Raw genomic sequence first — 27298 nt, 5'->3', positions numbered from 1 at the left:
ACAGCTGTTACTCTGAAACCTGTCAATAGACTAGAGTGGAGGTCAAAGGGTTAATCCAGGATAGGGTTTGAAATCAATGCTGCCAAAATCTTGCAAGCAGTTCTCATAGGCAGTAAGCCCCAAATGAAGGAGCTTTGTGATCTCAGCTGATGTCTGGACATTTGTCACGCTGAAAGTCAGAAACCAAGATTTCCACAATCTTGGGACAGACTTTTGCAAAACAGCTGTTCTGATATACTTTAGGCTGGATCTGACCTGAAATACATGTTTGGGAATGCTGACCTGAGTTTATAAGCCTTTTGTGATCGTGGGCAGATCATGACTATGATGATCCTCCAACTCCGGCTAATTTTAAGTGGTTTGAAGCTTTGGGTTTCTTTTGTGGGGGCATTTTTCCTTTCCTCTTTGTATTTTTCCGGGGGCTTGCATGCTCATTTGCAGATGTTTACAATATATTATATCCTATCATACCGCCATCTGCAACTTCAAGGCCTTTGTGTGGCTTCTCCATATAAAAAAAATACACACATACACACTCCATGTTCTCCCCTTCACATAGACTACAGTATGTAGAGGAGAGGGCAATACAGCCAGAAGTCTAAGCCATCATATGCATAGCATGTGGTTTTCTTCCCTCCAATACTTGCTATCACTAGGGCTCTACCACTAATTTGACTGATCAAATATTCAGTTTCTGCAGAGTGAAAAGGTCTCAACTTTGTTAAGAAGATAACGTATGAAAATAAGTGAATCGTTTAGAAGTCTATGTAGCTGTAATGTTATTTATAAAGGCAAATACAGCTGGGTCAAGGACAGCCTTTCAGAGAACTAGCCCTTTATCATTAATGAGGCCAATCACATTTTGAGCAGCCTGTAAATATTTGAAACCCACAACAAACATGAATAGTTAAACCTTATTATGAACCTCTGATCTGTCAGAGCCTTGAGCTTTTCTATTTACTTCAAAAAATACGTAAGCCTTTAGCGAAGTGTGTCATATTTCTTTGTCCTAATTTTATTAAAGCCGGAAAAGCCAACAAAATAAATTTGTGTAATATTTTAATTACTTGCCTGTCATTAGACATTCTTCACTGCAAGCAGACGTTATACCAGCTGTGGGTGTGGATCTCAGTGTAACATGTGCTCTCCCACAGTCAGTTCTTCCTTAAACATCACTCTGACAGCTTTGGTAAATAACATTTATACAGGCAATTGGTGAATGTCTCAGATACTAGTTCAAATATATTTAAAATGCAGTTCTGCTCTGAACGGTGATGCTACAAAAGTGGCACAGTGACATTTTGGGTTATTGGCTCTGAATGATTTTCAGCTCAAGTATGCTCTATTTACAAGTAAAAATGTTTTTCTAGCTGCCAGCCCTACAAATCAAATTAGGATCTGTGAGTCAAGCTGGTCTCTTTCCGTCTCACCTGTCATCACCTCCAACAAAGGTCGTAGAAGCCAAGCTATGCCCTCAATGACATTTGTGTAACACTCTTACCTTCACTGGAGCTGCAAAGATGGAACTGATTAGAACATAGTAAAAAGATTCTTCTGAAAATGCACAAGGAAGAACAAAATCCAGCTGTGTCAGCTGTTATTGCCACAGAAGAGAAGCCCAGTTTAAAATAATCCCTGTATCTGTTAGCAGGCGTAACTGAATACAAACTGGGAGCAGATCTAGTGAGCAGAAGAGTGACAATTTTACATAGTCCCTTGGCAGAATTAGCATTGTGTTGAAGTCAACACAGTAAGCTTGCCAAATATATTTGAATCAGGCTCAGGTACACTGTGGAGCTGGCTCTCTGTGTGTTAGGAGCAGAGATGAGTGAACAGGGATGTCCGCTCTGCAGAAGCATCAGCCCCTCACTCAGGGGTGGCATAAGAGGAATATTACAGCATAAGCTAATGCTCACCCTATCATATTTATGCTGCTTCCCTCATAGGAGGGTTGTCTTGGCCACAGGCAGCAGTGAGGACTCAATTGTGTAGTGGCACTGAGGCCTGGGTCAATGAAAGGACTTAGGCATTGCACGGCTGAGCATCGCAGCGCCTAGAATATCACAAGACCCGCACTGCAATGCACAAAGCTTGAATTAGGCACCTAGGCTCCATATACAGTGAATGGGGAGAGACAGGCATCTAAGAATGCAATCCACCAAAGCCAGCAAGCTAGGCAGGGAGACACTTACATTAGCCAATGGGAGACACTGACCGGAGGGGGTGTCCAAAACTCCGCCCCCTCATGGAGACAGGCTCCCAAGTCCCAGCTGCAGGGAAGCACCTATCTCTGTTTAGCAATCCACAAATGTGAACCCACCTCCTAAGTTGTTTCTTGCAGGAATGAGTTAAGTGCCTGCCTCATGCCACACAAAACAGCCAGAGGAGGAGGAGGAGGAGTAGCCACCGCTGCCCCCACCGTATAACTTTAAGCTGAGTGGGTGGAACAACTTGCCAGGGATGTGGCAGACCCAGGTTCAATTCCATCCTCTCTGGCTGAGGGGGAAAAGGGTGACTCCCTGCCCCGTTCAAATCCTCTCTCTCCAGAGAGTGATCTAACAACTGAGCTGTGGGATATTCTGATATGGGGCTCCCTCAGTCTCTCTTGTTGAAGTTGCTCCAAAAGTTGCTAAATATTTAAAGAGTCATTGGAGCAGAGGGACTGGACCCTGGATCTCCCACCTCCCAGTGGATATCCTAACCACCAAGCTACAGTCATGCTCTCTCTCTCTCTCTCTCTCTCTCTGGTCCAATGACTATTTATACAGAGTGGTATAATCAGAGAATTTAGGACTTATGTGTCTAAGACAGTGGTTCTCAACCAGGGGTATACGTGTAGAGCCTGGGAGTACACAGATATCTTCCAGAGGATACATCAACTTATCGAGATATTTGCCTCATTTTACAACAGGCTACAGGAAAAGTACAAATTAAAATTTCATACAATGACTATACTGCTCTATATCTTATACACTGAAATGTAAGTGCAATATTTATATTCCAAATAAAAATGAGAAAGTCAGCATTTTTTTCACTAACAGTCTGCTGTGACACTTTTGTATTTTTATGTCTGATTTTGTAAGCAAGTTGTTTTAAAGTGAGGTGAAACTTGTGGGGTACTCAAGACAAATCGGACTCCTGAAAGGGTTACAGTTGTCTGGACAGGTTGAGAGCCACTGGCCTAAGTACTTTTGTGGATCAGGGCCTAAGTCTCCATGCAGATGTCTGATGAACCATAGAATTTTAGATTGTGGCCTTCTAAATCAGATTGTAGCCTTCCCGTTGTGATGGGCAATTCGTGACGTTTCTTGGCCCTTGCATTCTCTCTCTCCCTCCCCCATCCCCACACCCCTTTTCCCCCCCGAGCTAATCTTTTGCTTCAAACTTTCATTGTAACATATGAAATAAAACCCCACAGATACAGATGTGCATGGAAGTTGACTCTGGGATTGGCTATGTTTATTTTAGGTGTGACTCCATATTCTCTGGAAAATTAGTGAGCCAGGCATATTACATTGGTAATGACGCAGCAGGTGTGCTCTGGAGCAACGATCCACGTGCTATATTGCAGGGATGTTGGAACAATTTTTATAGTGGGGGTGCTGAAAGCAGAAACCATGTATTTGGTTGTTGTTACTACTTCAAGCCAGGGGGTGCTGCTGCACCCCTACTTCCAGCACCCCTGCTATATTAGTGTTCATACAGCTTTTCTGATTTGTGAAGAAGCTGCTATAAAATACTCTCTCATGGCACAGGACTGTTTAACTCACACTTGATCTGCACAGTGTTTGAGGTGCACGTAAAACAGATAGGGATAAAAGTATCAGACAATTTTGCTACTGTTGGAATGCAGCATGTCAAAAAGGTCTAACTCAAGAGACACAGGAGAATGAAATCTAGCTTGATGTGCTCCAATCCTCAGTTATACTAACATTGACAAAGTTAGAGATACATAAAAAGCCATATCCGTACCCAAAGGATGGCACAACGTGAAAACAATGTTTAAATAGAAACAGAATCAAAAATACAATCCAATTAATAGCTTTAAGTACCCTCTTTAATTTTCAGGGGGGTAGAATTTAGCAACACAGTCCCCTCCAACTGACATTAATGCAAAATTATTTCACCACCTGCAGAGTGGGTGGATTACATATGCATAAATAGCCAGGTTTATTCACATGAAGAATTTACTTTTTATAGGAATATCACAGTTTGATTTTTAAATCAGTAAGGAAAAGGTAACCCCAGTAATATTCTGCCATTGCAGTTAGTAAACTCTGTACTATGTAAAGTGTCCATTCCACATATTTTTAGTAAATAAAGATATTAGGCCAAATCAAGCAGTTCTTAGGCTAAACTCCCATTGGCTTCAGTGGAAGTTTTGCCTGATTAAGGACTGTATGATTTGATGCATTTCTCTTGTAACTGATTATTTCATGTTTGATCTCATTTGGCCAAATTCAGGGCCAGCATTAGCGGGAGCAAGTCCCCTGAAGTCAATGGAGTTGTACCAATACGGTTGTATTTAGACCATTGTTTAAATTAGACCATCATCAGCAAATTCAATCTAATCCACTCTACAATCCAACAGGATCTTTTTACAGGTGAGACAACTACCTACACACGCTTCCTTTATATTACAGGAAGAAACCATGTTGTATCATAATAAAACAATCTCCATCAAACAAAGCACTGAAAAAGGATTTTCTATGTACCAGACTTCATAGCACATTAAAGTTCTTCCTGATCACTGTGATCAGTCCCAACACATTTATTCATTCTCAATGAATCCAGAGAAAAGGCTGTGGGTGAAACAGGTCTTGATTCAGGAATATGCTCCCGTCTATATTTTTCAATGTAAGGTTCAGCTACTTCCCAAACCTACAGGACAGAAAGAGCAACAGCAGAGTCAGACGTGAAGGCTGAAAGATTTTATGTTCAAACTGAGTCATATGTCAATGCACAAGAGTAGAGCACCCTGTGCAGACAGTAGCAGGGCATAACTAACTGAATGTGATAGATATTCAGAAATAAATTGCATGTGGCCATCTGAAATAGACATAGGGTCAGAGCTGGTAGCTGAAGAGCGACACTGCTACTCAAAACTGCTACTGAGCGTAAGAATCTGTTGGGAAGTTACAGTTTTGCTGGGTAAAGGGGGATCTAGGTGCAGTTGCAAGGGAATGGGATATGGCTACTGTCCTGACTGATGCAAGGTGAGTTTTCTCGGGTGGGAGGAGACATTGCATCTCCTACTACCCAGATGATGACCTAGGGAGGGATAGGAGCTGCTAGGGATGGGTCCCGGTGTCTTATAGAAAGCATCTGGTAATGCAGGTGCCAGGGTAGCATGGAATGGAAGACTGGCATGGCCAAGAAAGGTCAGTGATTGGCAGCACTGGCAAGGAGTGGCAGATTTCACCGGACATTGGGGCTCAGATTTACTAAGGAACCTAAAGGTTGGAAAATTTTCCTTTTTCTCCTTTGTTGTTCCCCCTAGCAGGGTTGTAAGACAGGTGGTCTATTAGGGACCATATGGCTGCAAATAGTTTGATAGGTCAGTAGGGACCTCATCTCTCTCTCGCTCATTCTTCTGTTAGTTACATTTTACAACTGTAAAAAAACGAAGTGGGTTCCAAACCCTCTAGCCGAGCACACAATAGGGCTGTGTTAATGCACATCCTCATTGCTGCTCTCTCATCCGTGTGCTCCTATGGTTTGCTAGGTCCTCTGTTGTATTTGGTCTTGAATTGGGTAACAAGCTTTTTGGGATATGGACTGTCCTCCTACTCCCTGGCCCCTGTCCTGCAATGAGCTCCCCATGGATAGTACTCGGCAAGTACTGACTTTAATGGGGCTCCATGTGGATGCAGGAGTCCTGCTCATTGCAGGACTGGGCTGATATTTGTAAAGTCCTGTCAGTTTCAATAATCTAAGCCATTTATCAATAACACAATGGGGGGGACTCATTTAAAATATATTATTTTTAAACTAAAAGCGTCCCTTTAAAAGACTATGACAAACTAAAATCTTCACACATCTTCCTTCAGAGAAGGTGGTAATTAAATCATGCATGCGAGAGGAAGAGCTCTTTTTCCCTTGAAGCATCAAGGGCTGTTTTGAAAGAAGAACTGCAGATCCCTTCATAAGGAATGAGTTACTGAACAAATGCCAGTGTCAACACCTGCCTTCTGCTCCACAAGCAGCCTGTGAGCTGCCTCAATGTCTGGGGCCATGAAGCGATCCTTTAGCCAAGGCCTGAAAGGAGACAAATTGAGAACATTAGTCAAACATTAACCAACACCGTAGTTAGCAGGTCTTCAACGCTGTAACTTTTGGGAAAAGGTTATTTGATTTTACCTTACAACAGAGCGCACAAGGTCATAGACTTTCTCCAATGGGGTGGTTGTTCTCAGGGGGCGTAGGAACTCAATGCCCTGGCAGGCTGCAAGAAGTTCAATGGCCAACACTAGGAAACCAAACAGTGAAAGGCTGGATAGTGGGTTTTAGGATGTACAACTCATTGTACGTTTACATTTGGAAAACGTCTAAAAGGAGTTTGTTACTGTTAGTTAGTACCTCACAACTTCAAAGTGCTATGCAAAGTTTAATTGAAGCAGATAAACAGAAGACCCATTTAATAGATGGGGAAACAGATGGAGATTCCTGCTGATACTTAAAAACAGTCTCTGATTTTGGATGTCCAGACATGCTGAGCCTGACCTTTCAAGGCGCTAAGCGCTCAGAAGGCCTGTTGTCTTCAACTGGCAAGCGGGCTGCTCAGCACGCATGAAAATCCCTTCCAAGGTACACCCCAAAACAGAGACATCCTAAATCACAGCCCTCCCCAGAACTAAATTAGATGTAGCAATGGGCCTAAGCTGTAGAATTCACATCCAGTTTTGAAACTCCCAGGTGCGCTGGGGTGTCCAGAGATGGAGTTTGGTTCAGGCCCACTTCTTGTTAGTATGAAAACTCTGGTAGAACTAAAAGATCTTGACACATATGTATTGGAAAAGCTTGCACAGTATCTGCCTGTCTAGTGGCATTTATCTCTCACTTACACAAGGGCCAAATTCTCCTAAGGAAGACGTTATCTAAGACACATTGTTTTCTCCAGGTACATGTTCACTTTGCTGAATGTGCAAAACGATAATATTTAGTATTTTTAGAGATCTCTAGAGCTTCAAAGCACTTCACGTATCAACCCATGTAAGAGAAAATCGTACATACTGGTTTTCATGGTATGTATTGTTGTGTTCTTCCAGCAACAGCTGAAATTAGTATTTTTTCAAAGTTACAACTTTAATCTTTTGAGACAATGGAAGAATTTTCGCTTAGTGTCTCTTTGATAAGTGGTTTTGTTTCAGTGGAACACACTAATCTACATTCATCTCAATAATATTTCTGCTAGAAAGAAATTAAAGTAACTACTTAAGACAGTATCTTAAAAGACTTCTTTAAAATGACTGAAGGGTCCATTTTAAAAAAAATGATGCCACGTAGAAGAAAGGTTTCAGAGAAGCAGCTGTGTTAGTCTGTATCTGCAAAAAGAACAGGAGTACTTGTGGCACCTTAGAGACTAACTAATTTATTTGAGCATAAGCTTTCGTGAGCTATAGCTCACTTCATTGACTGTGAGCTGTAGCTCACGAAAGCTTATGCTCAAATAAATTTGTTAGTCTCTAAGGTGCCACAAGTGCTCCTCTTCTTTTTACGTAGAAGAAAGGCATTTAGTTTTAACTTAGCTACAATACAGTATCTCTGTCTAAAAATCAGTGTCTTAATTTTACCTTGTTCAACATGTTCAATAACTTTCAGTGCTTTTCGTGCAGCCCATCCGCCCATGGACACATGGTCCTCTGTAGCAGCACTGGTTGAGAGAGAATCCACAGAAGAGGGGTGGCACAAGGCTTTATTCTCAGAAACTGCAAAAGTCCAGTGTGAATAAATGGTGTACTGTATGGACAAACAGGAGCTAGAAACAATGGCTGAGTGTAAAATGCTGCAATGAAGGATCCAGACCAATCCATGGTAAGTGCATGCCCATGGTATGGCTTGACCGAGCCATCTGCAACATCTAACATTCAAGCCATTTTGCCTCTGAAGACAGTAATGTTGTACATTGATCAACCAATGCTGATATTAACCCAAATATATAAAGGTAAATATTACGTCCAGAGAAAAGATCTTGTTTAAAATAGACCAAGGGTCCCTTCTTCAGCCCAGCTCTGGTGGTGCAAAGTAGCTCCCTCCCACTATATCCTCCTCTGCTCTTGGCATCCTCCTGAGGGCTCCCCCAGCATAGAACATTCCCAAGAGAAAGATAGTATGTCTGGGCAATTCCAACACCCCTGAAATCCAGAGCTGCTGGAATGGAGTCTTAAAGCAGCCCCGAGGATGCCTTAACTTATGTCAGACCAGCCCCCAGCTGGTCCCATGATCTAGGGAGTGTAAAAATTGCTTTCCCTTTCCCCAGCATCAAGCCTGGCAGGGCCAGACCGGAATATCTGGTTCAAATGTGGACTACATATATCTATGTTTTAATACTCAAAAGAATTCCATTTCCCAGTTTTGACCTTTCCAGTCCTATATTCTACAGTGGCCCTTGGACCTTTTTATCTTCTTGTACAAGTTTCTAACTCAAGAACAACTCCTTCTCCTAACCTTAAATGCTTTTGTGCCATGTGTGGTTTGGCTGCTTCTAGCTCTAACAGAGCTTCCAACAGCAATAAAAGCAGAGGAAGAAAAAAGCTCCAAAGAGCCAGAAAGTGGGCTTCATAGTGAAAGTACAAAGCCGGGAAGGAGTCTTGCCATTGCTTTATTTAAGGCCATTGGTATTTTACATCTCAAAAGGGATTGGCTTGCCCAATTTTATTTTCATGATAAATACTGTCCAAAATGTGGTGTTAAGAGGAGAGGCCTAGAGATCGTGAACCAATGCAACAATCAACATCTGCAGAACTTGCAAAACTTCCCTTGAAAGTAATGGAGTTTTGTCAGAGTAAGCATTGCAGGAAGTTATTTGGAGGACTGTCTATAAAATGCAGTCTTACTCTAGCAGGGGGGTAATGAAGCACTTATTCACAGTATTCTAACTTCATCTGGACCTAGATCTTTCACTGTGAATCTGACTAAATAAAATTCACTTGTAGCCCTCTTGCCACAGAGAAGCAGCTCCCATATAAAACAACCCAGAATCAGACTGAAAAAGCAGCTGTCTCCCTTGCCTGTGCTTGGGGGACGCACACAGCTCATGGAAAATTGGCCATATACTGATCAGCATGCCTAGGATGGGACTACCAATGGCAGACTCCAGAGAGCCTTCACATGGCTGGGGCATGTGAGCGGAGCCTGACCTGTGACCAGGGAATCAGGATGGAGGACTTGGAAGAGAAGCAGTCTCAGAGTTACTCTGTGCAGTACAAGGGGCGACAACCATTTTGCCTCTCCCATTCAGAAGGTCTGAGACCCAGTATCCCTAGCTCCAAATCAGAGAGTCTGAGGTCCAAGATGAGGCTGCACCAAGTAGGACTGAAAGCCAGCTGAGTCTGTTAAGGCCTCCTCTCCCGCACTGTTAGGCACGCGAGAGTCTCATCAGAAACAGAGCTGGAATCAGCAGTCTCTCATCTGATACACGCCTCCAGTTGTAACACTGGACACTCATCTTACTTTCTCATATTTGGTCGAGAAGTTTGACTGCCTGCGGATCTTTGTTTCAGCATTTCTGTAGATAGAATCCGACCTGAAACACACCTTCAATATACTACCCATCTGAGAAAACAATTCTAAACTGCCCAGCACAGCCACTAATGCTACACAGAACAATCAAAGTAACAAAGCTTTACAAAACAAAGGGTCAGAGACCAGGAATTGCACATAGAAGTCAGTTCTCATCAGGACCCTGGGCATTCTTGGGACACACAATACTGAAGATGGGTGGAAAGCTGAGCCCTACACAAAGTGCCAGGCCTGCCAGTCAATTGACTCAAGATAGTAAAAGGTGTGGGCCCCTCCAATGCCCTGCACAGGAATCACATCCTTCCAACAGGACAAGTGGTGAGGAGGCCTGTCAGAACTACCTCACCACCAACATACACCATTCGACAGACAAGTGGTCAGCAATGGCCTCATAGTATTACTCCTTTACAAACCTTCAGCTATTCCTGAGAGGTCAGAAGACCACAATTACCTTACACAGTAGCTCTTTCTGGCTTAGAGGGAGAGGACAACACTGGGTATCAACACCAGCAATTTACTTTTAAAGTGCCTGAGCCCAAGCTCTCTGAACAGATTGTTTGCACTCTAGTGTGAACCAATCAGGTTAAATATCCCAGAATCATGGTATGCCTCACCAGTTCATGATGTCATGCCTGATCTCCCCATAGGGTCACCCTACAGTGGAGAAGAGAATGTCCAGGCCATTCATGGTCAAGAAGAAATCAATGACTCTGGCTTTGAAGATGGAGAACACGACACGATGAGCCTAGACAGGTTAAACCCACCATAAAGTTATCCTGTGATTCATTGAGAGTCCCTACGGATATGGTACATAAATGGATAGCACCCAAGGCGGCTTTGTTGTTATGACCTCTGGGACAGGGCATAGGGCGTGTAACACTCGGTATGTCCCAGAAATCCCAGTCTCATGTATGCACCTCTGTATGAATCAGGGGTTATGTAGGTCTGAGATTACATAGCCAAGGAGAGTGTTTCCTGTATTTTGTATGTTTGCATGTGGATTGTTTTAAACTTGATGAGGCCATCAAAGTCTGTAGACAGGGGAGAGTGTAGCCCCCTTGCTAGGCTAGGGACTTCAGAGAAACAGCTCCCAGCAGCTCCCACATAGCACAGCACAGACTCAGAGCCTGGAACTCCAATGGAGACTGCCTGTCCTGGGTTGGGATGGAGGGAAAGTCAGCCTGTGGAAGATGGGCCAGAGTCTGACAGACATGCCTAAGATACCAAGAACAGACCCTGGGAAAGCTTGCACATGGGTGGGGTCATGTGAGCTGAGCTTGGCAGGGACCTGTGACCAGGGGGAGAGCTGGCTGCAGGGAGTCAGACTGGAGGAGGAAAAGAAGGGTGGAGGAGGAGAAACAGCCTCAGATTTACTCTGTGAAGCAGAAGGGGAGACAGGCAGCCATTTTGATTCTCCCCCTGAGAAGGAGTGAGCCTGCCCTGGAGCCCCCAGCTCCACAACACAGATGAGTCCTGAGATTCTGCTGCACCCCTGAGAAATGAAAGCCAGCTCAGCCCGTAGGCCTCCCCTGCACCAGAATCATTGTTGTGGGATTGGTTGAGGCATCATTTATTTAACAGCCTTGATTCCTTTGCTTGTTCTCTTTACCTCTTTTAATTTACCCCCATCCCTTCTGTGAATAAAATGGCTGTGTGTTGGGTTTGACTTATTGTACCTGTGCATTGTGATAGCCTGGGGCTCGGGCTTGTTATTGGTTTATGCATCCAACCACTAGCTGGAGACACTGTGCACTAAGCACCCAGCGTCTATTGCTGTGTCCCTGAGAAGGAAAGTTTAAGGGGCTCCACACCATCCTCGGGGATCGGGGTGCCCCAGAAGGGAGCGCTACAGACAGAGATATGTTTTGTGTAGAATCAAAAATACAATTGTTTGTACATAAACAATTTGCTTTTTAGCTTTGTTGTGCTATTAGGGCCTGATTTTCAGAGGTGCTGGGTACTGTAGCTCCCACTGATTTAAAGTGGGGCTGCGGCACTTAACCCTTCCAAAACTCAGACTCCAAACCTACGAAGATTTAAGCACTTGAGTAATCCTACTGTTGCCAACATTGTATTTAAAAAATAAGGAATTGTTTTCTTAGCGCTCCTGCCCCACCTCACTCCCAATATTATCATTAATAAATAAATAAAATAAATGAACACCACTCACCTACATTCACCAGGGGGATTTCTTGCTGCTTTTTGCAGCATTCAGCAATGCCTGATCTTGTTGGACAGAGATGAAAAAATAAGGGACATCCCTTATAATAAGGGACTGTTGGCAACCCTAGCTTGACTGCTCGCAGGCTTAGAGCTAAACACATACATAAATCTTTACAGGTTCAGGGCCTCTGAGTCTAACGAACTGCAACTATATCAGATAGCTCAGCTGGACATGGGGAGAAAAGGAGAATTTACAGTTGGAGCTGAGAGCTGTTTTTTGGGGGTTCCTTTATCAGTAGTATCAAACTACCACAATGCTAATGTAGGTTGATCTTTCTAATTTTGTTCTCTTGCCGTTCTTGCTTCGGCCTTTGTGTACTCACCCAGGGCCGCTGCTGTGCAGTGCGCAATCATGAAACCAGAGTTCAGACCGCCTTCGGTGACTAGAAATGCAGGCAGCTCACTGAGAGATGGGTTGCATAGTCTCTCAATCCTTCTTTCACTAATTGCAGCAAGTTCATGGACACCAATTGACAGGTAGTCCAGAGCCTACAAGAGAAGCTCTTGATGGAATCAGCTGATTTTTAAAAAAAATGTCAGAAAATAAGCTAATATTTCTCCAAATGCTTAATTACCTTTGCAGGGTATTCACCATGAAAATTTCCTCCAGAAATGGTCTCTCCCCTTTCAGCAAAAACCATCTTTAAAGACAAGTTAAGGTGCAAACATGAATGAAGAATTACTGAAGTACCACACATCTCTGAATATCCTATCTGAAAGGAAGAAGAATTGATGTGCAAATCCATATGCATATATAGTGTAGCTCACACTTCTACATGTGCAGCTGTAAGAAAAAATGTAAAACAATGCCCCGTTCTCCCACCATACAGATACAGCTGAATAGTGTATTTTATTAAACAGGCTGGACGGTCAGCAGGTAAAGGTTATAAGGAATGCAAAGCCACACTTGAGCACAGTTTCTAGTGTAATTTTCAATTGCCGGTGATGCTCTCACCAGTGGAGGTGAAATTTTATATATAGTGAGCAAGATGGGCACTCATCACTGCTATCAGCTAACACAGAGGAGCATCTTTTGTACATACCTTTATTCTTAAAAAGTGGAATTCACCCTTGTTCAGAGTACCAATACAAGGCGTGTGCACAGAGCTTCCCAAAATGAGCTCATACAGCTCTTAAAGGTGGTGCATAGCTCTTGTAGTTACCCTCTGTAGAACTCAAAGTACATTCTAGAATGCAAGTTTTGCCAACCTTGTGTCAACTGACAAGTCACCGTCAACCTTCAAGGCCAATTGGTGGCCAAAGTTCCCAGCTGCCCTTATAACCATGTAGGCCTTGATCCAGCAAAGCACTTAAATGTGTGCTTAACTTTAAGCAAGAGCAGTCCACTGACTAAGCACATACGTAAGTGATTTGATGGATCAGGGCCATAATTTCTGCTTCATTAACTAATAATCATTTAGAAGGGAAAAATTAACCAACCAAAATTTTACAGAGAAACTGAATCATCAGAAAGATACAGGATTGTCTGTTGCACTGTTAATTTCAGTCATGATTATGTCCTTTACAAAAGCTATTGTGTCATTTGCCACGCCGTGGACCTAAAAGAAACAATAGCAATTAGCCACAGGTCAAGTCTATTTGTAGTTCATCCTCAAGATATAGATCCAGCCAATTCTACTTTCTGAGAGCACACTTCTGCCTTGCCCCCACTCCCAGACTTGGCACTCACTCACAGGGATACAGATTTTGATTTGATGTGATAACCAGGGAAATTGCTATTGTGGAATGCTAGATATACTGTACTTATTAAAGATTTGACTTACTATTATTATGACATTATAATATGATGATGACAACATAAATGTATAATTCTTTGTGTGTTTGGGTTGGCATCCCCTTGTCCCTCAGCCACATGTACAAGAAAGTACTCGAAGCTTAGCTAATTTGTCAATGTACATTAGGAATTGTTAAGGAATTATAAGTAAACTTGGGAAACCCCAGCTCTTTAGTTTTTACATAGGCAAAGCTCCCACCAATTTCAATAGTTTTGCTTGCGTTAATATGGATTGAGTTTATCGAGAGTTAAAAATCATTCCTGTGTACAAGGTCCAGGAACTACTTATGTCTCAATTAAGCCCTATTTGAGCTGAGTGGGAAATAATGTAATTGCATTATTTTAAAGGAGACAACCAACATTTAACTGACATTACACTAGGATTGGGATTTCACTGCCACTAGCCTATCCCTGTATGAGGGAGTGGGAAATTCATTTACCTGAGGGCAACAGCGCAGCGTATATGCATCCTGAACTCTGTCACAAAATCTGTGACTCTCTGCAAAACAAAAGAAAGATTCTTATAGAAAAGGCCACACGTCACTGTTTTGATTCCCTGTCTGTCCTGGAAATCAAATAGGTGACTTGCATGGCAGGAAGCAAAGACATTTCACCTGCTATTTCTGATGGATGATGGTCAGAGTCTAAAAGTGACCTAAATCGGAATGCCACTTCAATCTGCCCCCGATGGGCACGCACTGCATGAATATCTGTTAAAACAAATGAAAGAGCGTTACTCTTTTGCTTTGCCCTCTCCAAAAGCTAAGAGAAAGTGCACACAGAAAATTCAGTACCAACCAGTGTCAAAGGCTCTAGTTGTACCCTTCAGGACTTCAAGTGTCAGTGCAGCAACTATGTCCGCTTGCCTAGCAATAGCGCTGGCTCGTTCCACTGCTTCACACCCCAGCGAGGAGATCATTTGGGTTCCATTGATAAGAGCCAGACCCTTCAGAGAGATCGCAGGTGTTTATTTTCAGTGAATCTGTTGCAGCCTTACACATGCCACAGCCATTGTAATTTTCATAATTACATGTGTCAGTCAAAGAAAGGCCTTTTCTAAGCTTCCTGGATCGTCATTAAATGAATCATAAAAAGGGCTAGAGATGCTATGTTCTCAGCTATTTGGTTATTTTTTGATACAGACAAGCCACCAGCTACTTTGAATCTGTTACATCCCCATGTCTCCTCACTAGGAGTTGTTTCCCAATAGCTAGTTTCACTAGGAAGCTAGTTATAGCCATCTGGCCATGATCGCTGATCAGCTCAGTGGGCTCCTGGTATAGGTTTGATGAAACCTAGCAAGCCAGATATACAGCTAAGGCCCTGAGGACTCTTCCTGTCATCCCAACATGCAGAAGACTCTGTCTAAAGTAAATGGGAGTTGTGTATGTACTAGGACTACAGGAGAAATCACTGGCAACAATCCACTTCGAGATCTCAGAAAGGGCATGACAAACACTTCCCTTTGTCCCCTCTGTCCTAGGAAAACTATATTATGCAGTGGCGAACACTAAACATTTACAGTACTGCAGTAAAAGTGGAGGTACTTTTCCTACAATAAAACAGTATGGTGATGTGACTTCATTGCTCTAAAGCAAAAATTTACTTTTAACTGTTGGTCACTATATGTACCTTAGAAAGCTGATCCTGTACCCTGAAAAAACGTTTGAAGTAACATGAAATAAACCTCATGTAATATGGCAGAATTTCTTTTTCTTTGTAAGAGTAACCCTTCTCCTGATTTCTTGACAAAATAATCAATTCAGCTCTAAGTATCAGATGGCTAGCTGTGTGAGTCTGTATCCGCATCTGAAAAAGTGGGTTTTTTACCCACGAAAGCTTACGCCCTAATAAATCTATTAGGTCTTTAAGGTGCCATCGGGCTCCTCGTTAATTCAGCTCTAGACATGAAGAAGATGAGGTGTGGAAAAAACCCACCAAAGCAAGGAAACTTAGGGCAGGTCTATGCTACCACTTAAGTCAATCTAATGTATGTTGCTCAGAGATGTAAAAAAGCCCCCTTCTCCCATCTGAGCAGCACAAGTTTCACTCTGTCCACACTGGTGCTATGTCAGTGGGAGACTTGCCGTTAGACTTAAGGGGGAGATTCTGTTTTAACTCACCTTGGGCCTGTTCTAAAGCTCACTGAAGCCACGGCAGTCTTCCCATTGGCTTCAGTAGGCTTTGGATCAGGCATCTTGCTGCATGTACTGTAGGTATGACAATTACTATGGTCCACCATCAGTGGGATCAAGAGCACTGGAATATCTTACATACTAAGAACGTGCATGTCAGTTTATGTGGGTAAGATTTCATCAGCCTGGGTTTTTGTTTAATAAATTGATGAATATGCTTACATAAACAAACATTTATGCCATGCTAATGCTAGTTACTGCTTATTAAATATCACAAAATATGTTTAAGTTATAAAATGTGTTTCTTTCTCTAAACTACCAACACAAAAAGCCTTCTGGTCCCCACAATGCAGGATAAAAGCCATCTGAATTACTAAAGGTTTTACATTCTTAAACAAAACCCATCTCATAAAATAAGGGCTTGTCTGAACACACTACTTCTGGTGACAGCCAGCTGAGATGAGCCCTGAGCACTGAAATGTAGAACAGAGAGCAGACAGGTCAGTTCTGCAGTAATTAGCGCAGCACGCAACAGCAGGAGGAGGATTATTTGCACTGGTTTAGTTGCCATGGAAGTGGGATGCGTCTACACAGGCACTATACCAATTTAATTTCCACTGATGCAGACTTACCTTAGATAGGAATTGGGGTAATTTCCACTGTTGGATGTCCAGGAAACCCCTGACGGTAAAAAGTGTGTGTGTGGATGAATGGCAGTTCCAGAGGAACTTTTATATGTAGACTGGACCTAAGTTTTACCCTGGTCTGAAGCTTTGTACACAGAGCTTCTATAAATTATTGCGGTTGAACTAAATCACACATAAATGGGAGGTGAAATGGAAACGCTGACATACCCTTTACTGTAGAGTCTCTAATGGGTTCCCTGAAATAGATGTCTAAAAACCTTCTGGAACTGGATTTAAAATAATCATTAATTCATCTCACTCTTAAAATACAGGCAACATATGCATAAAGCCGATTGGCGAGGCTTGGTTTTCATTACCTCCTTTGGTTTCAAGGTTATCGGCTTCAGGCCATGGGCTTGCAGCACCTGTAAAGCAGTTTATTGAACAGGGCATTAGTGAAAAATGTCTTTCAATATATTGATGGGACGACTTCGCTGATTGCATACAACCCTCTTTTTTATCTTTTGCTAATAAACATTTTGGAATATTCCACAGTTAAGGGAGGGAAAAAACGCTTTTTATGCACTAACATTGAGAACCCTCTTTTAACCTGGCTACCTGAACTAATGCATGCTCTGTCCTGTCACATGACACACCCAGGCTTCAAGTCCAGTGCTGTCATTCCTCAGAGTCAGCACAGTCTGGGAGTGCTTGAGAGGTGGCGCAGTCGCAGCCCATTAAGGAGTGGTGGTATTATTCCACACCACGAAGCAGAGATTCTTATGGCAAATGAAGGAGAAATAGTGCTTTGATTCTGACTAGAATCGTATCCAGTCCTCCTCGGCTGGACAGATGGTAAATCTGAAAGAGAGGCCTGCTGAGGCAGTGATGACTGGGAGAAGCAGGAAGAACAGTGGCAGGAAAGAGATGCTCCAGCCCCCAGAGGAGATGCAGAAGACTTTTCCACCAACAGCAAATGCAGTTAGTGAATGGAGGAAGGATGGCTTTTGGTTAGGGCAAATAACTGGAAATCAGCAGGATGGGTTCAATTTCCAACTCCGCTACAGACTGCTTGATTTAAATGAATGTACTTAAATGAGATTAATGTCCTTAATCTCTTTGTGCCTCAGTTCCCTTCTGTAAAATGGAGATAACTGCACTTCCCTATCTCACAGGGATGCTGAGAGGCTACATACTTGGGAGGTGCTCAGATACGATGTTGACGGGAGTCATGTCAGTACCTAGGCAGATAAAGAATGGAACAAGCTACCAAGGCGGGTTATGGACTTTCCATCATTCGAGAGATCCATGGCTGGCTCAAACACTGATCTATTAGGGATGGAATACATTTTAAAAAAAAAAACAATTCTGCCATGGTAGAGCTGGGTAGACTAAATCATGCCACAAAGGTCCCTTTCAACCCAAATTAATCTATTGAAAATGTTATATATTTATGTCATGCGTTTTCAGCTTTACTGAAGTTTATACATCTGCTTCTTGCTATTATAATACATAACAGAAATCTTAGTAACCCCTCTCTCCTCAGGAGAGAAAAACCGCTAAAAGTCTCCATTTACTTTTAGCATTTGAAACCACACCATTAATCCTCGGTTTTGTGGGATCATCTCAGGTTTGGTGGGCCAGTTCTGATGTTTGCAGGACAGAAGGTGCACTTAGAAATCTTTGGAGCTGGTTCAACATGACATCTTGTCCATCCATCCAGATTCTGGCACTCATCAGTGTTGGATCTTGCATCATGTTGCTTCACTGCAAGGTGACAGTGTCTGTCTAGGCATTACTAATATGCCAGACATGGTGGCATCTAAACCCCAATATCATGATGCCTGGTGTTTGTTTTTTTCTATTCTTATGCCTCATTTTTCACCATGGTACCGGTCCTATAGGACAAACTGTTAAAGCAGTGCAGAAACAAATACTTCAATCACAAGAAAGTGACACACAAAATCCAAAGGATATAAAATGTTATGAATCCATCACACAGTTCTGATGAAAAATGTTCCCTTTGCTCTCATAATAGACATAGTCTAGCCAGAGCCAATTGAAGGAGAGAGACAAAGAAGTCTAGTAGTCAGACACATTGATCTTACATATTTAGCATCAGCCCAGCCACTCTTTGGGGACCACATCTTTCCTTCTCCTATCAACCCCAAAGTGAGATGAGAAAGAGGGGCTAAGTCTCCACTGGCTCCAACTGTCCCTTTCTCAGGTATATAGGGCAGGCAGGATGCTAGGAAGAAAGCAGAAATCAGACTTTGGTTAGAGCCTCCATCCAGCCTCTCCTTGAAACAGAGACACAAGCATGTGAATCTGCCCTGGTTGTCTTGAAGTGACATACTGGAATAGCAGTGAAATGGAGAAGCATCACCCCCCTTGCAAAGTGGCATTTGTTAATTTTTCCTAAATTAGCTCCTGTAGTTTAAAAAGAAACCAGTTGTTTTTGGCCAACAAATCATAACAAAACAAACCTGATACGGGATTAAATTTTTAGTGTCACAAGAATGGCTTCTACTCAGCTCATCATAGCATAGAATAGAATCATAGAAATGTAGGGCTGGAAGGGACCTCGAGAAGTCACCAAGTCCTGCACTGAGGCAGGACCAAGAAAATCTAAAGGGCTCACTCCTAAAAGGACCCTTTAAAAGTATGGAACCCACTGAACAGTTTGTTGCCTTTGAGCAGCTGACTGGAAATATAGGTCCAACTACAGGTTTTCACTTTGGCATCATATATTTGCACTGCCTCAGCAAAACTGGGATGAGTTTCAGCCTTTGAGGGACACAAACCCTATCGAAGAGGATGCAGGAGACAGCATCTTTGCTTATCCCCAAGTAGAGTAAGATTTGGCCAGGGCTGACCTTAGGGGTGGGCGATGTGGCTGACCACCCAGGGCGTTGTAGTCAGGGGGTGCTGGGGTGAAGAGGCAAGGGGCTCTGGCTCCCCCTCGGTGCCTGCGGGATGCAGCCTGGCGTGGCAGGAGCACCTGCCTCACTGCTCCTGAGCAGAGGGCCCCTGCTCACCACTCCACCTGGTTTCCCAGCCCAACTCCTAATCCTGCCTTCATACTCGGAGAGCTGGCAGGCTCTTCCTGCCCTCCTCCCCCCACACCCTCTGGGACTGTCCCAGCCCAGCCATTACTCCTTCCATGGGCAGCCTGAATGAGAGCGATGCTGCCCAATGGAAATGGGAGTTGGAAGATGCCAGCATCTTCAGGGTTGGGAGGGGAAGGGAGCTGAAATTGCAAGGAAAAGAGACAAGTCAGTCTGGTGGGTCCTGACCCCATGCCCAACCAGCTCCCGGGGCCTCCCTCACTGTGTCTCCAGGTCCCAGCCTCCCAGCTCTCAGGGGCTCCCCCTTTTTCTTGCTTATCCCAAAGGGAGGTGTCAGTGCAGGGCATTTGGAATATTTCAGGAGTGAACTTTCCACCATCACCACCCACCCTAGCTACCTACACTGCACTGGAGCATTTGCATTTTAACCTCCCTCACCCATAACCCACCTTCCCTGGGACTGGGAAGGGGCACTTGAATATTGGGGATGCTCAGTAGTGGGGTGTGGGGAGAGATCTGCCCTTCTGGAGTCCCCATGTCACTGTCCCCCTGCAGCCCCACACAAATGAGACTCACTGTGTACTACTCTGGTTCCCTCCCCTGTTCTCAGTTCACCGTGCTTCCCTGCCACCACCACAGCCCTTTGGTGCCCTCCTGTCACTGCCCCTCCACTTGGACTGCTGACCCATTGTGGGGAGCCCAGAGGGGCAGCAGGGGCCAGGGTAATGAGGGGGTGGATGGGGAGCCTGGGGAGGCAACAGGGGCCAGAGATGCCAAAATACAAGTTCAGCCAGGGAGCTGTTTTCCCCAAGGCCAGCCCTGAAGTTAGCCCCTAAGCTACTGCAGTTGTTGATGTTACTAAATATTTGGAGACTCAAGTTCCTCAGATCAAATTAAAGCACTATTTCCCAGACCTTTGGACACTGAACCCCATTCAGGAAAATGAAAGCAATCACACCCCCCCCCCCCACTTTCAACACTTCTACATTTTGTAAAAAGGCCTACCCATACTCATGTATAGATCATCTGTGCCCTCCATCTCCCCACTAGTCCTGGAGGGTGCACCCCACACTTCAGGAAATGCTTATTTAGTGGCTACTTATGCACCAAGTCTGAAATTTTGGCTCCTTCAGCCCATATACACACATATGCTAGGAATGATTGGGCAGTTTCGTAACTCTGAAATGTTCATAACTGAACAAAACGTTATGGTTGTTCTTTCCAAAGTTTACAACTGAACATTGACTTAAAACAGTTTTGAAACTTTCTATGCAGAAGAAAAATGCTGCTTTCCCCTGCTTTTGTTTTTAGTAGTTTACGTTTAACACAGCACTGTACTATATTTGCTTCTTTTTTTTTTGTCTCTGCTGCTTTCTGATTGTGTTCTTCCAGTTCAAAATGAGGTGTGTGGTGTTCGTAGCTCTGAGGTTTTACTGTACATTTCTCAGTGAAGTCACTTCAGTCTGGGATAGAAGTTTCAATTAAAAATCATCCTGAAATTCAACAATTACATTTTTTTAAAATTGCTTACAGTTTAAAAATGGCTGATAAAAACTTGCTTACTGGACAGAACTTTGTATGTCAAATTTTAGCCCTAAACTGTTGTCTCCAGTAGGGTTTCATAAACCCTCGGCATAGGGGTTTATAATGCAAAGGTACACCAGCCTGTTAATACAACAACAACTGGATCCACAGCCACTATAATTACATTGGCCACAATTTTCAGAAGTGATTAGTGATTTTCAGTACCCCACTTTTGGTGCCCAAGACAAATTGAAGAGATCTGATTTTCACTACACTTTCTGAAAAGAAAAAATAAAATCAGGCCCCTTTAAGGAATCTTAAATTGGGCACGTAAAATCTCCGACTAAATTCACTCCACTAACACTGGAGTATTATATTACCAGTGGTACATGGTTTACGCCACACTCCTGGCTCCTTCTCCAATGTTTAAAATATATTTGAACTTTTCAATTCAAATATATTTGAACTTTTCAATCTGAAAAAAAAAGGGTTCTACTGACATCAGACCCACAGCTCTAGGTGAAAACTAAGTTAGAAGAACCACCATTTTGAAGCCACAGATACCTGGAATTATTCTCCTACTTGGGAGGAAGAGTAACCACTGCAAAGCCTCAGAATCCAACAGGAAGCCAGAGCCACCCTGAAGACCGCACTGGTTTTTCCTGCTTTGCAGGCCCCCTTCTCCAAGGCAGCATGGCTCCCTTATGTGACAAGCTGCCACTGGATGTAGAGTAGGTTGAAATTTTTTTTGGTAAAGAGTAAATTCATCAAAAAAATGCATTTTTCAGGGCACCGAAATGATGTGCAAATTCAGGGCAAATTTGGCAGATTTTTTTCAGCTGAAAAAAACCTGAAAACGAAAATTTTGGAAATGTCAAATCAGTTTATTGAAGAAAAAATTGAAATCAGCCATTTTGAAACTATCAAATCAAAATGACATTTTCAAAATGAAATGTCAAAGCAAAATAAAAAATGTCAAATGTCATTTCAATTCGACATGAGAAATGTTTCATCCCAAGTGATTTTTTTCTTTTTTTGTTTTCATTTTTGTGAGACAAAATTTTAAAAAGTTTGGATTTGAAACCAACCATTCCCCTGATTCCTTCCCCCCCCTTCGTAAGTTCACCCTGATGTGTATAACCCTAGCGCCTCTATTAGCCTCATGTCCCCAGCAATGCAAAAACCTTTAATCTGTTTATTCATATAAACAGATTAAAAAACAAATAAACACTGAATCTTGTGCTCAGGATAGATGATGGATTGAAAGAAAACCCTCTAAACTGAAGTTTATTTGCAGAATGAGTATAATAGCACAGACAGAACAACTGCAAACTCCTCTCACCGTCTCTCATTGGCGGGACCATTTCTAGGAATGAAAGGTAGCTAGTTTCCAAGGTCACCCTTAACTTCCCTGTGAGCCTGCCAGCAATGATAGAAGTGGCATTGACTGTTTTGATGGTTTTGTTAACATGATTAACTGCCTACTAGCAACCAGCCTCAGGCCAGCTACTCAGTTAGGGCCCACTTCCGCAAGTCTTACTCAGAGCGAATTATTCCTATGAGCCCTCCTATTGATTTCAATGGAGCTACTCACACGAGTAAACGTGTCCCAATGGGCCTGCAAACACCTATGTGATCATTTTTTTTCCAGGAAGTAGTGCCATTGAACTCAAAGATGCTCACATGAGTGTTAGCCAGATCAAAGAGCAACTGTTGCAGAACTGAACCCCTAACAGAAGCCTAGCAGTTCGAGAATCAAGCCCTTAGCAGACAGGCAGTCACTATGGTGATAGATGAGGTATAAATACCTAGAAAGTGTAATATTTCACATAGGCCACTTTTCAAATAACTGATAAAGTAACAGCTTTCACTCACTATTAGCCTTCAGCTGCTTTTGAAATGGCAACCTAGTGTCTTCTCAGGTAATCAGCCCTGAGCAAACATTCTTAATTCTGCTTTCATTGTCTGTTAAATGCACACAATGAAGTTTATTTTCATGCTGAAGTGTTACCATAGTCTAATGACCCAAAGGGACAAAAGTAATACAATTGCAAAAGGTAATCTGAAGTGCTGCCTTTTTCTCCCCTCCCAAACTACAGCACTGTTCCTCCACCCCAAATTCTGCCGTGGAATTAATAAAACCATGAACACTTAATGAAAACAAATCAATAAAGAAAGTAGGGGTTCTAGTTAAGACACTTGACTGGGACTTGGGAGACCTGGGTTCAATTCCTGGTTCTGCCACAGCCTCCCTGGGTAATGTTGGCAAGTCAACTAAACTCTCTGTGCTTCAGTTCCCAATCTTCTGCGTGCTGTATACCTTTGTCCCATCTTGCCTACTTAGACTCCTTGGGACAGGGACTCTATGTACTTGTGCAGTGCCTAGCACAATGGGCCTGTGATCTAGACACCGTTGTAATACAAAGGATGAAACAGCTGTATTCATTTCTAAATATCTTTACCATTAAATGCTTCAATAACTTGCTGGAGAGTTTCCAGTGAAATCCCACTGTATCCTTTTGCTAAGATATTGATCCTGAGAGCTAAAAGCATGCGAGATCTCTCTGGGATCAAAGGCTTCCCGACACCTGCAATGACAACAATTTCAAGGTTACAAACCCTAATTCTAACAGTTGTGGAAGAGAAACAAATTTGAAATCAATTTCCCACTACCTGCAGAATGTGACCGAACTAAGTTCACTTGAAGTTCCCTACAAAGAAAGAAAAGTCATTTAAAAACCAACTTGCAGTGTTCAAAAATAGAAATTTTTTTTCACAAAACTGAGCAAAAATATCCTTCTCCTTTTAGGAAGAGAAATGGACTAAAAATGTACACCATAGAAATAATATGGATCTACTTTCTATACACATTTTCTAAATTAAAGAAGGCAGTAGATACAACATACTTGAGTTTACTAGTTGGAATAACAGTTCGAGCAAACTTCCCAAAGCCAGTGGTGATTCCATAAACAACTGAAAGAAACAGATATTTCAGATAAAGAAGAGAATCTAACTAAACTAATCTAAAACAGACAACAAAATTAAGTTAGAAAAGAAAAAAAAATACCAGTCTGTTCTTTTACAATTCTTTCAATCACTTCTCTTGATTGTCTGACTTTAGCTTCAGCTTCAGGTGTGAGCTAGAAAAACAATATTGCCAATATTCATTCCTCTATTACTATTTAAAAACTAACTAAATAAAATGTATTTAGAGTTTGATTCTTTCAAAATCTTTACCTTGATCTTGTAGAGCCCCTTTCCTAAATTGACCAGGTCCTCTGTTGTTAAGCTGTTCCCATCTAAATAAATATACTATGCAAAAGAACTGCATTTTAGTGAGTGTTGTGTATATGTCAGCAATTTCTAAACCATCATAACTAAATAAATACAGTGAAAGCTTAATAGTGAACTTGGTTACAACAGAGTTCAGCCCCATTCTCATTCATACAGTAAGAACTATCTCAGAGAAGCATTAGCAAAGAACAGGTTATTTTACGAGAGGTAACAAGCTAAGCAGTTATCATGGATGATCCTGCAAACAGTGCAGAGCAAAGTGCTTCTTCTGTAGCTTCCGTGAGGTTACCCACAGTAATAGAAAGCACTACACTTGGTAGTAAATGTTTGCAGGAACTTACTGAGTCCTACTGAAAACAAATAGTATGTGTCACAAACAGCAATTCCATTTGAAATGTTCTGTGGGGTCCCTCTCTATGTCATGGGCAAATAGAGAAAATAGGTTTTCTTTGAATACTGCCATTTCCCCCACCATGATAAGAGGATTTCACCCTACGTCACCTTCTAACATGAAAAACTATTGGAATTGGGGCACATTTTATTAAGATCATTATTGAGCCATACCTTTTCTGGCTCTGGATATTTGCTATATCTGAAGCCACGTAAAGGAAAATAAAGGACATTCAAAACCCACACAAATAGCTGCCATTTAATTAGAGTTTTTGAAGGAAGACCTTTGAAGGGGGAAAAGGTACTAATCATTTTCAACTTTAGCAAATCTAAGAATTGTAAAAATTAACCAAAACAATGCTCAATAAAGGATACAAATAAACTCCTTCTAGCTTAGATGCAATGAAATCCGGAGACATTACATCTCCTTCTATAACTACAATGAAGAATGGGAAAAACAAAGAAACAAAATGAAAACTTATTGCCCATAGTTTGTTGCTACTGAGAATTCTTCATTAGCTAGAAAAAAATTAGTGACAAGAATTCTAATTTGCAGCCAAATGCATTTAAATGTCTTAACAAACGTACAGTAAAAATGAAGTTACCATACCCCAAAATCCAAAACTTACAGCCAAACACTTCATATCCCACTTCATATCAACTGCATGACACAACAGAAGACCTAAAAAGCCTTCTCAAAACTGAGTTTGCAATTTAGTATTTTTTCTTAAATCTTAGATTTGCTATATCACAGAAATATAAAGTTTCAAGGTAAACAGAAAATACACACTTTGGGTCTCCTATGCAAGTGCAATCACCATATAATTTGTCATTGCAGGTTTGCTTACCAACTTCAACAAACTCATTGTCCTCTAGTGTGTCCTCCAAAGTATCATCATGATCCAGCAAGCCAAGGCCTTTGCACCTCCGAACACAGAATTTCACTTCTTCCACTGAGGCAAAGCCCCCATTATCAGGCTTGTTTTTCATGTAACGTCTCACTGCTTCCTTCCCCAGCCATCTCACTGTGTTAGTGCCCATTTGGCAAGGCACTGCCAGCCATTCCCCTCGGACATGCACTGTGTACTTTGGCATACTTCTCCTCTGTCTACGGTTGTCCCTCCACTAAAGGCAGCTGTGGTGTGAATCAGCCTTGTTTTTACCACACTATTGCCTGAAGAACAGCACCTGACTGGATTCCAACGTCCCAATCAGAAAAGGGCAAAAATCCTCCCTCCACCCCCAGACCCCCACCTTCACAAATAAGTTAGTGTATTTAACAAACTTTATCTACTAAAAAGCCAACCCTGGAAGCAAACCTTTTCCTAGACAGGAGATGGGAAACTGCTGACACAGGAGTTACCTTTTGAGATTGTGCCAAGGATGTAGCACCAGCTCCTTAAAGGTATTTAGGCGCCTCTATAACTTTGAGGGTCTGGACTGTAGAGTCTAAATCCAAGGCTAGCTCTGTTTGTAGATCAAGAATTTCCAAATGGATATTTCCAAAGGATTCTGGAATATGTTTTTATGGGCGTTTGGTTGTGTGTTTTAAAAACTTTGTGTTTTCAACAAGTTCTTGCTAAATGGCAACAGATTCTACCCTTTTATGAAAAACCCACCCAGGATAAAGTGGAGTGATACCCACATCATAACACGCACCACTATGAATTGACACTAAATGGATCTCTTGGTAGGACCGAAGGAACACTGAACTATGAACTCACCTCTAAAGATGCAGTCTCTCCAGAGCAGGGTAAAAGACAGTTACCTTTTCTGTAACTGGTGTTCTTCGAGATGTGTTGTTCATTTCTATTCCACAATAGGTATGCGTGCTCGCCACATGCACCGGTGCCGGAAGTTTTTCCCCTAGCAGTACCCATAGGGGGGAGCGCCTGCCTGGCACGGTATAAGGGGGGGCTGTGCTCCCCCCACCCTCAGTTCCTTCTTGCCAGACAACTCCGACAGAGGGGAAGGAGGGTGGGATGTGGAATAGATATGAGTAACACATCTCGAAGAACACCAGTTACAGAAAAGGTAACTGTCTTTTCTTCTTCGAGTGATTGCTCATGTGTATTCCACAATAGGTGATTCCAAGCTATATCTGTTGGAGGTCACTAGGAGTTCACAAGTTCTCGGGATGGAATACGGACCTGCAGAACCTGGCGTCATCCCTGGCCTGGGAGATGATCTCTTAGTGCGAGGTGAACATGTGAACCGAAGACCATCTGGCGGCCCTACAAATGTCCTGGATGGGGAAATGGGCCATGAAGGCAGCCGATAAGGCCTGCGCCCGAGTCGAGTGTGCCCTCACAATGGGTGGCGGGGGAACCCCCGCCAGCTCATAACAGGAGCGGATGCACGAAGTGATCCACTTAGAAAGCCGTTGAGTGGAAATCGGCTGACCCTTCGCACACTCAGCCAAGGCAACAAATAGTTGCGAAGACTTACTGAACGGCTTGGTCCGCACGAGGTAGAAAGCCAGAGTTCACCTCATGTCAAGCA

General features: G+C 42.7%; 1 protein-coding gene across 3 annotated transcripts; it reads right to left on the bottom strand.

Annotated features, from left to right (window-relative positions):
- Window positions 1-3437: 3437 nt before the first annotated feature.
- On the bottom strand, window positions 3438-25952 carry HAL (histidine ammonia-lyase). Of its 3 annotated transcripts, none has more exons than XM_084618053.1 (20): window positions 25645-25952; window positions 25172-25232; window positions 24971-24998; window positions 24350-24424; window positions 24180-24252; window positions 24019-24085; window positions 23786-23823; window positions 23575-23700; window positions 18629-18768; window positions 16898-16945; window positions 14558-14705; window positions 14374-14469; window positions 14200-14258; window positions 13443-13523; window positions 12540-12605; window positions 12288-12453; window positions 7794-7928; window positions 6361-6469; window positions 6162-6258; window positions 3438-4881 (listed from the first exon to the last, which is right to left on the bottom strand). In XM_084618053.1, exons 1-20 carry the CDS (start codon window positions 25889-25891, stop codon window positions 4732-4734), a joined length of 2010 nt encoding a protein of 669 aa, XP_084474179.1. In that variant the 5' UTR covers window positions 25892-25952; the 3' UTR covers window positions 3438-4731. The 3 variants fall into 3 exon arrangements, with proteins under 3 accessions (XP_084474179.1, XP_084474180.1, XP_084474181.1); XM_084618054.1 differs by having other exon boundaries at window positions 6189-6258; XM_084618055.1 differs by lacking the exons at window positions 24971-24998; window positions 25172-25232 and having other exon boundaries at window positions 25645-25755.
- Between the last annotated feature and the right edge of the window lie 1346 nt (window positions 25953-27298).

The sequence above is a fragment of the Lepidochelys olivacea genome, assembly GCF_965140295.1.
Source record: "Lepidochelys olivacea isolate rLepOli2 genome assembly, chromosome: 1".
NCBI classification, from domain to species: domain Eukaryota; kingdom Metazoa; phylum Chordata; order Testudines; family Cheloniidae; genus Lepidochelys; species Lepidochelys olivacea.
Note: the sequence above shows the minus strand (reverse complement) of the source record. Positions and strands in the feature narration are given on the sequence as shown.

What these genes read in the sequence shown, in the direction of transcription:
- HAL (XM_084618053.1), bottom strand. Translation starts at nt 25,891, where the DNA reads ATGCCAAAGTACACAGTGCATGTCCGAGGGGAATGGCTGGCAGTGCCT. An exon ending in CTGCACAGCAGCGGCCCTGG is followed by an intron (nt 7,929 to 12,287) that starts GTGAGTACACAA and finishes GGACTTTTGCAG; the next exon opens with TTTCTGAGAATAAAGCCTTG. An exon ending in TTGACACTGGCATTTGTTCA is followed by an intron (nt 4,882 to 6,161) that starts GTAACTCATTCC and finishes TCTGTCCTGTAG; the next exon opens with GTTTGGGAAGTAGCTGAACC.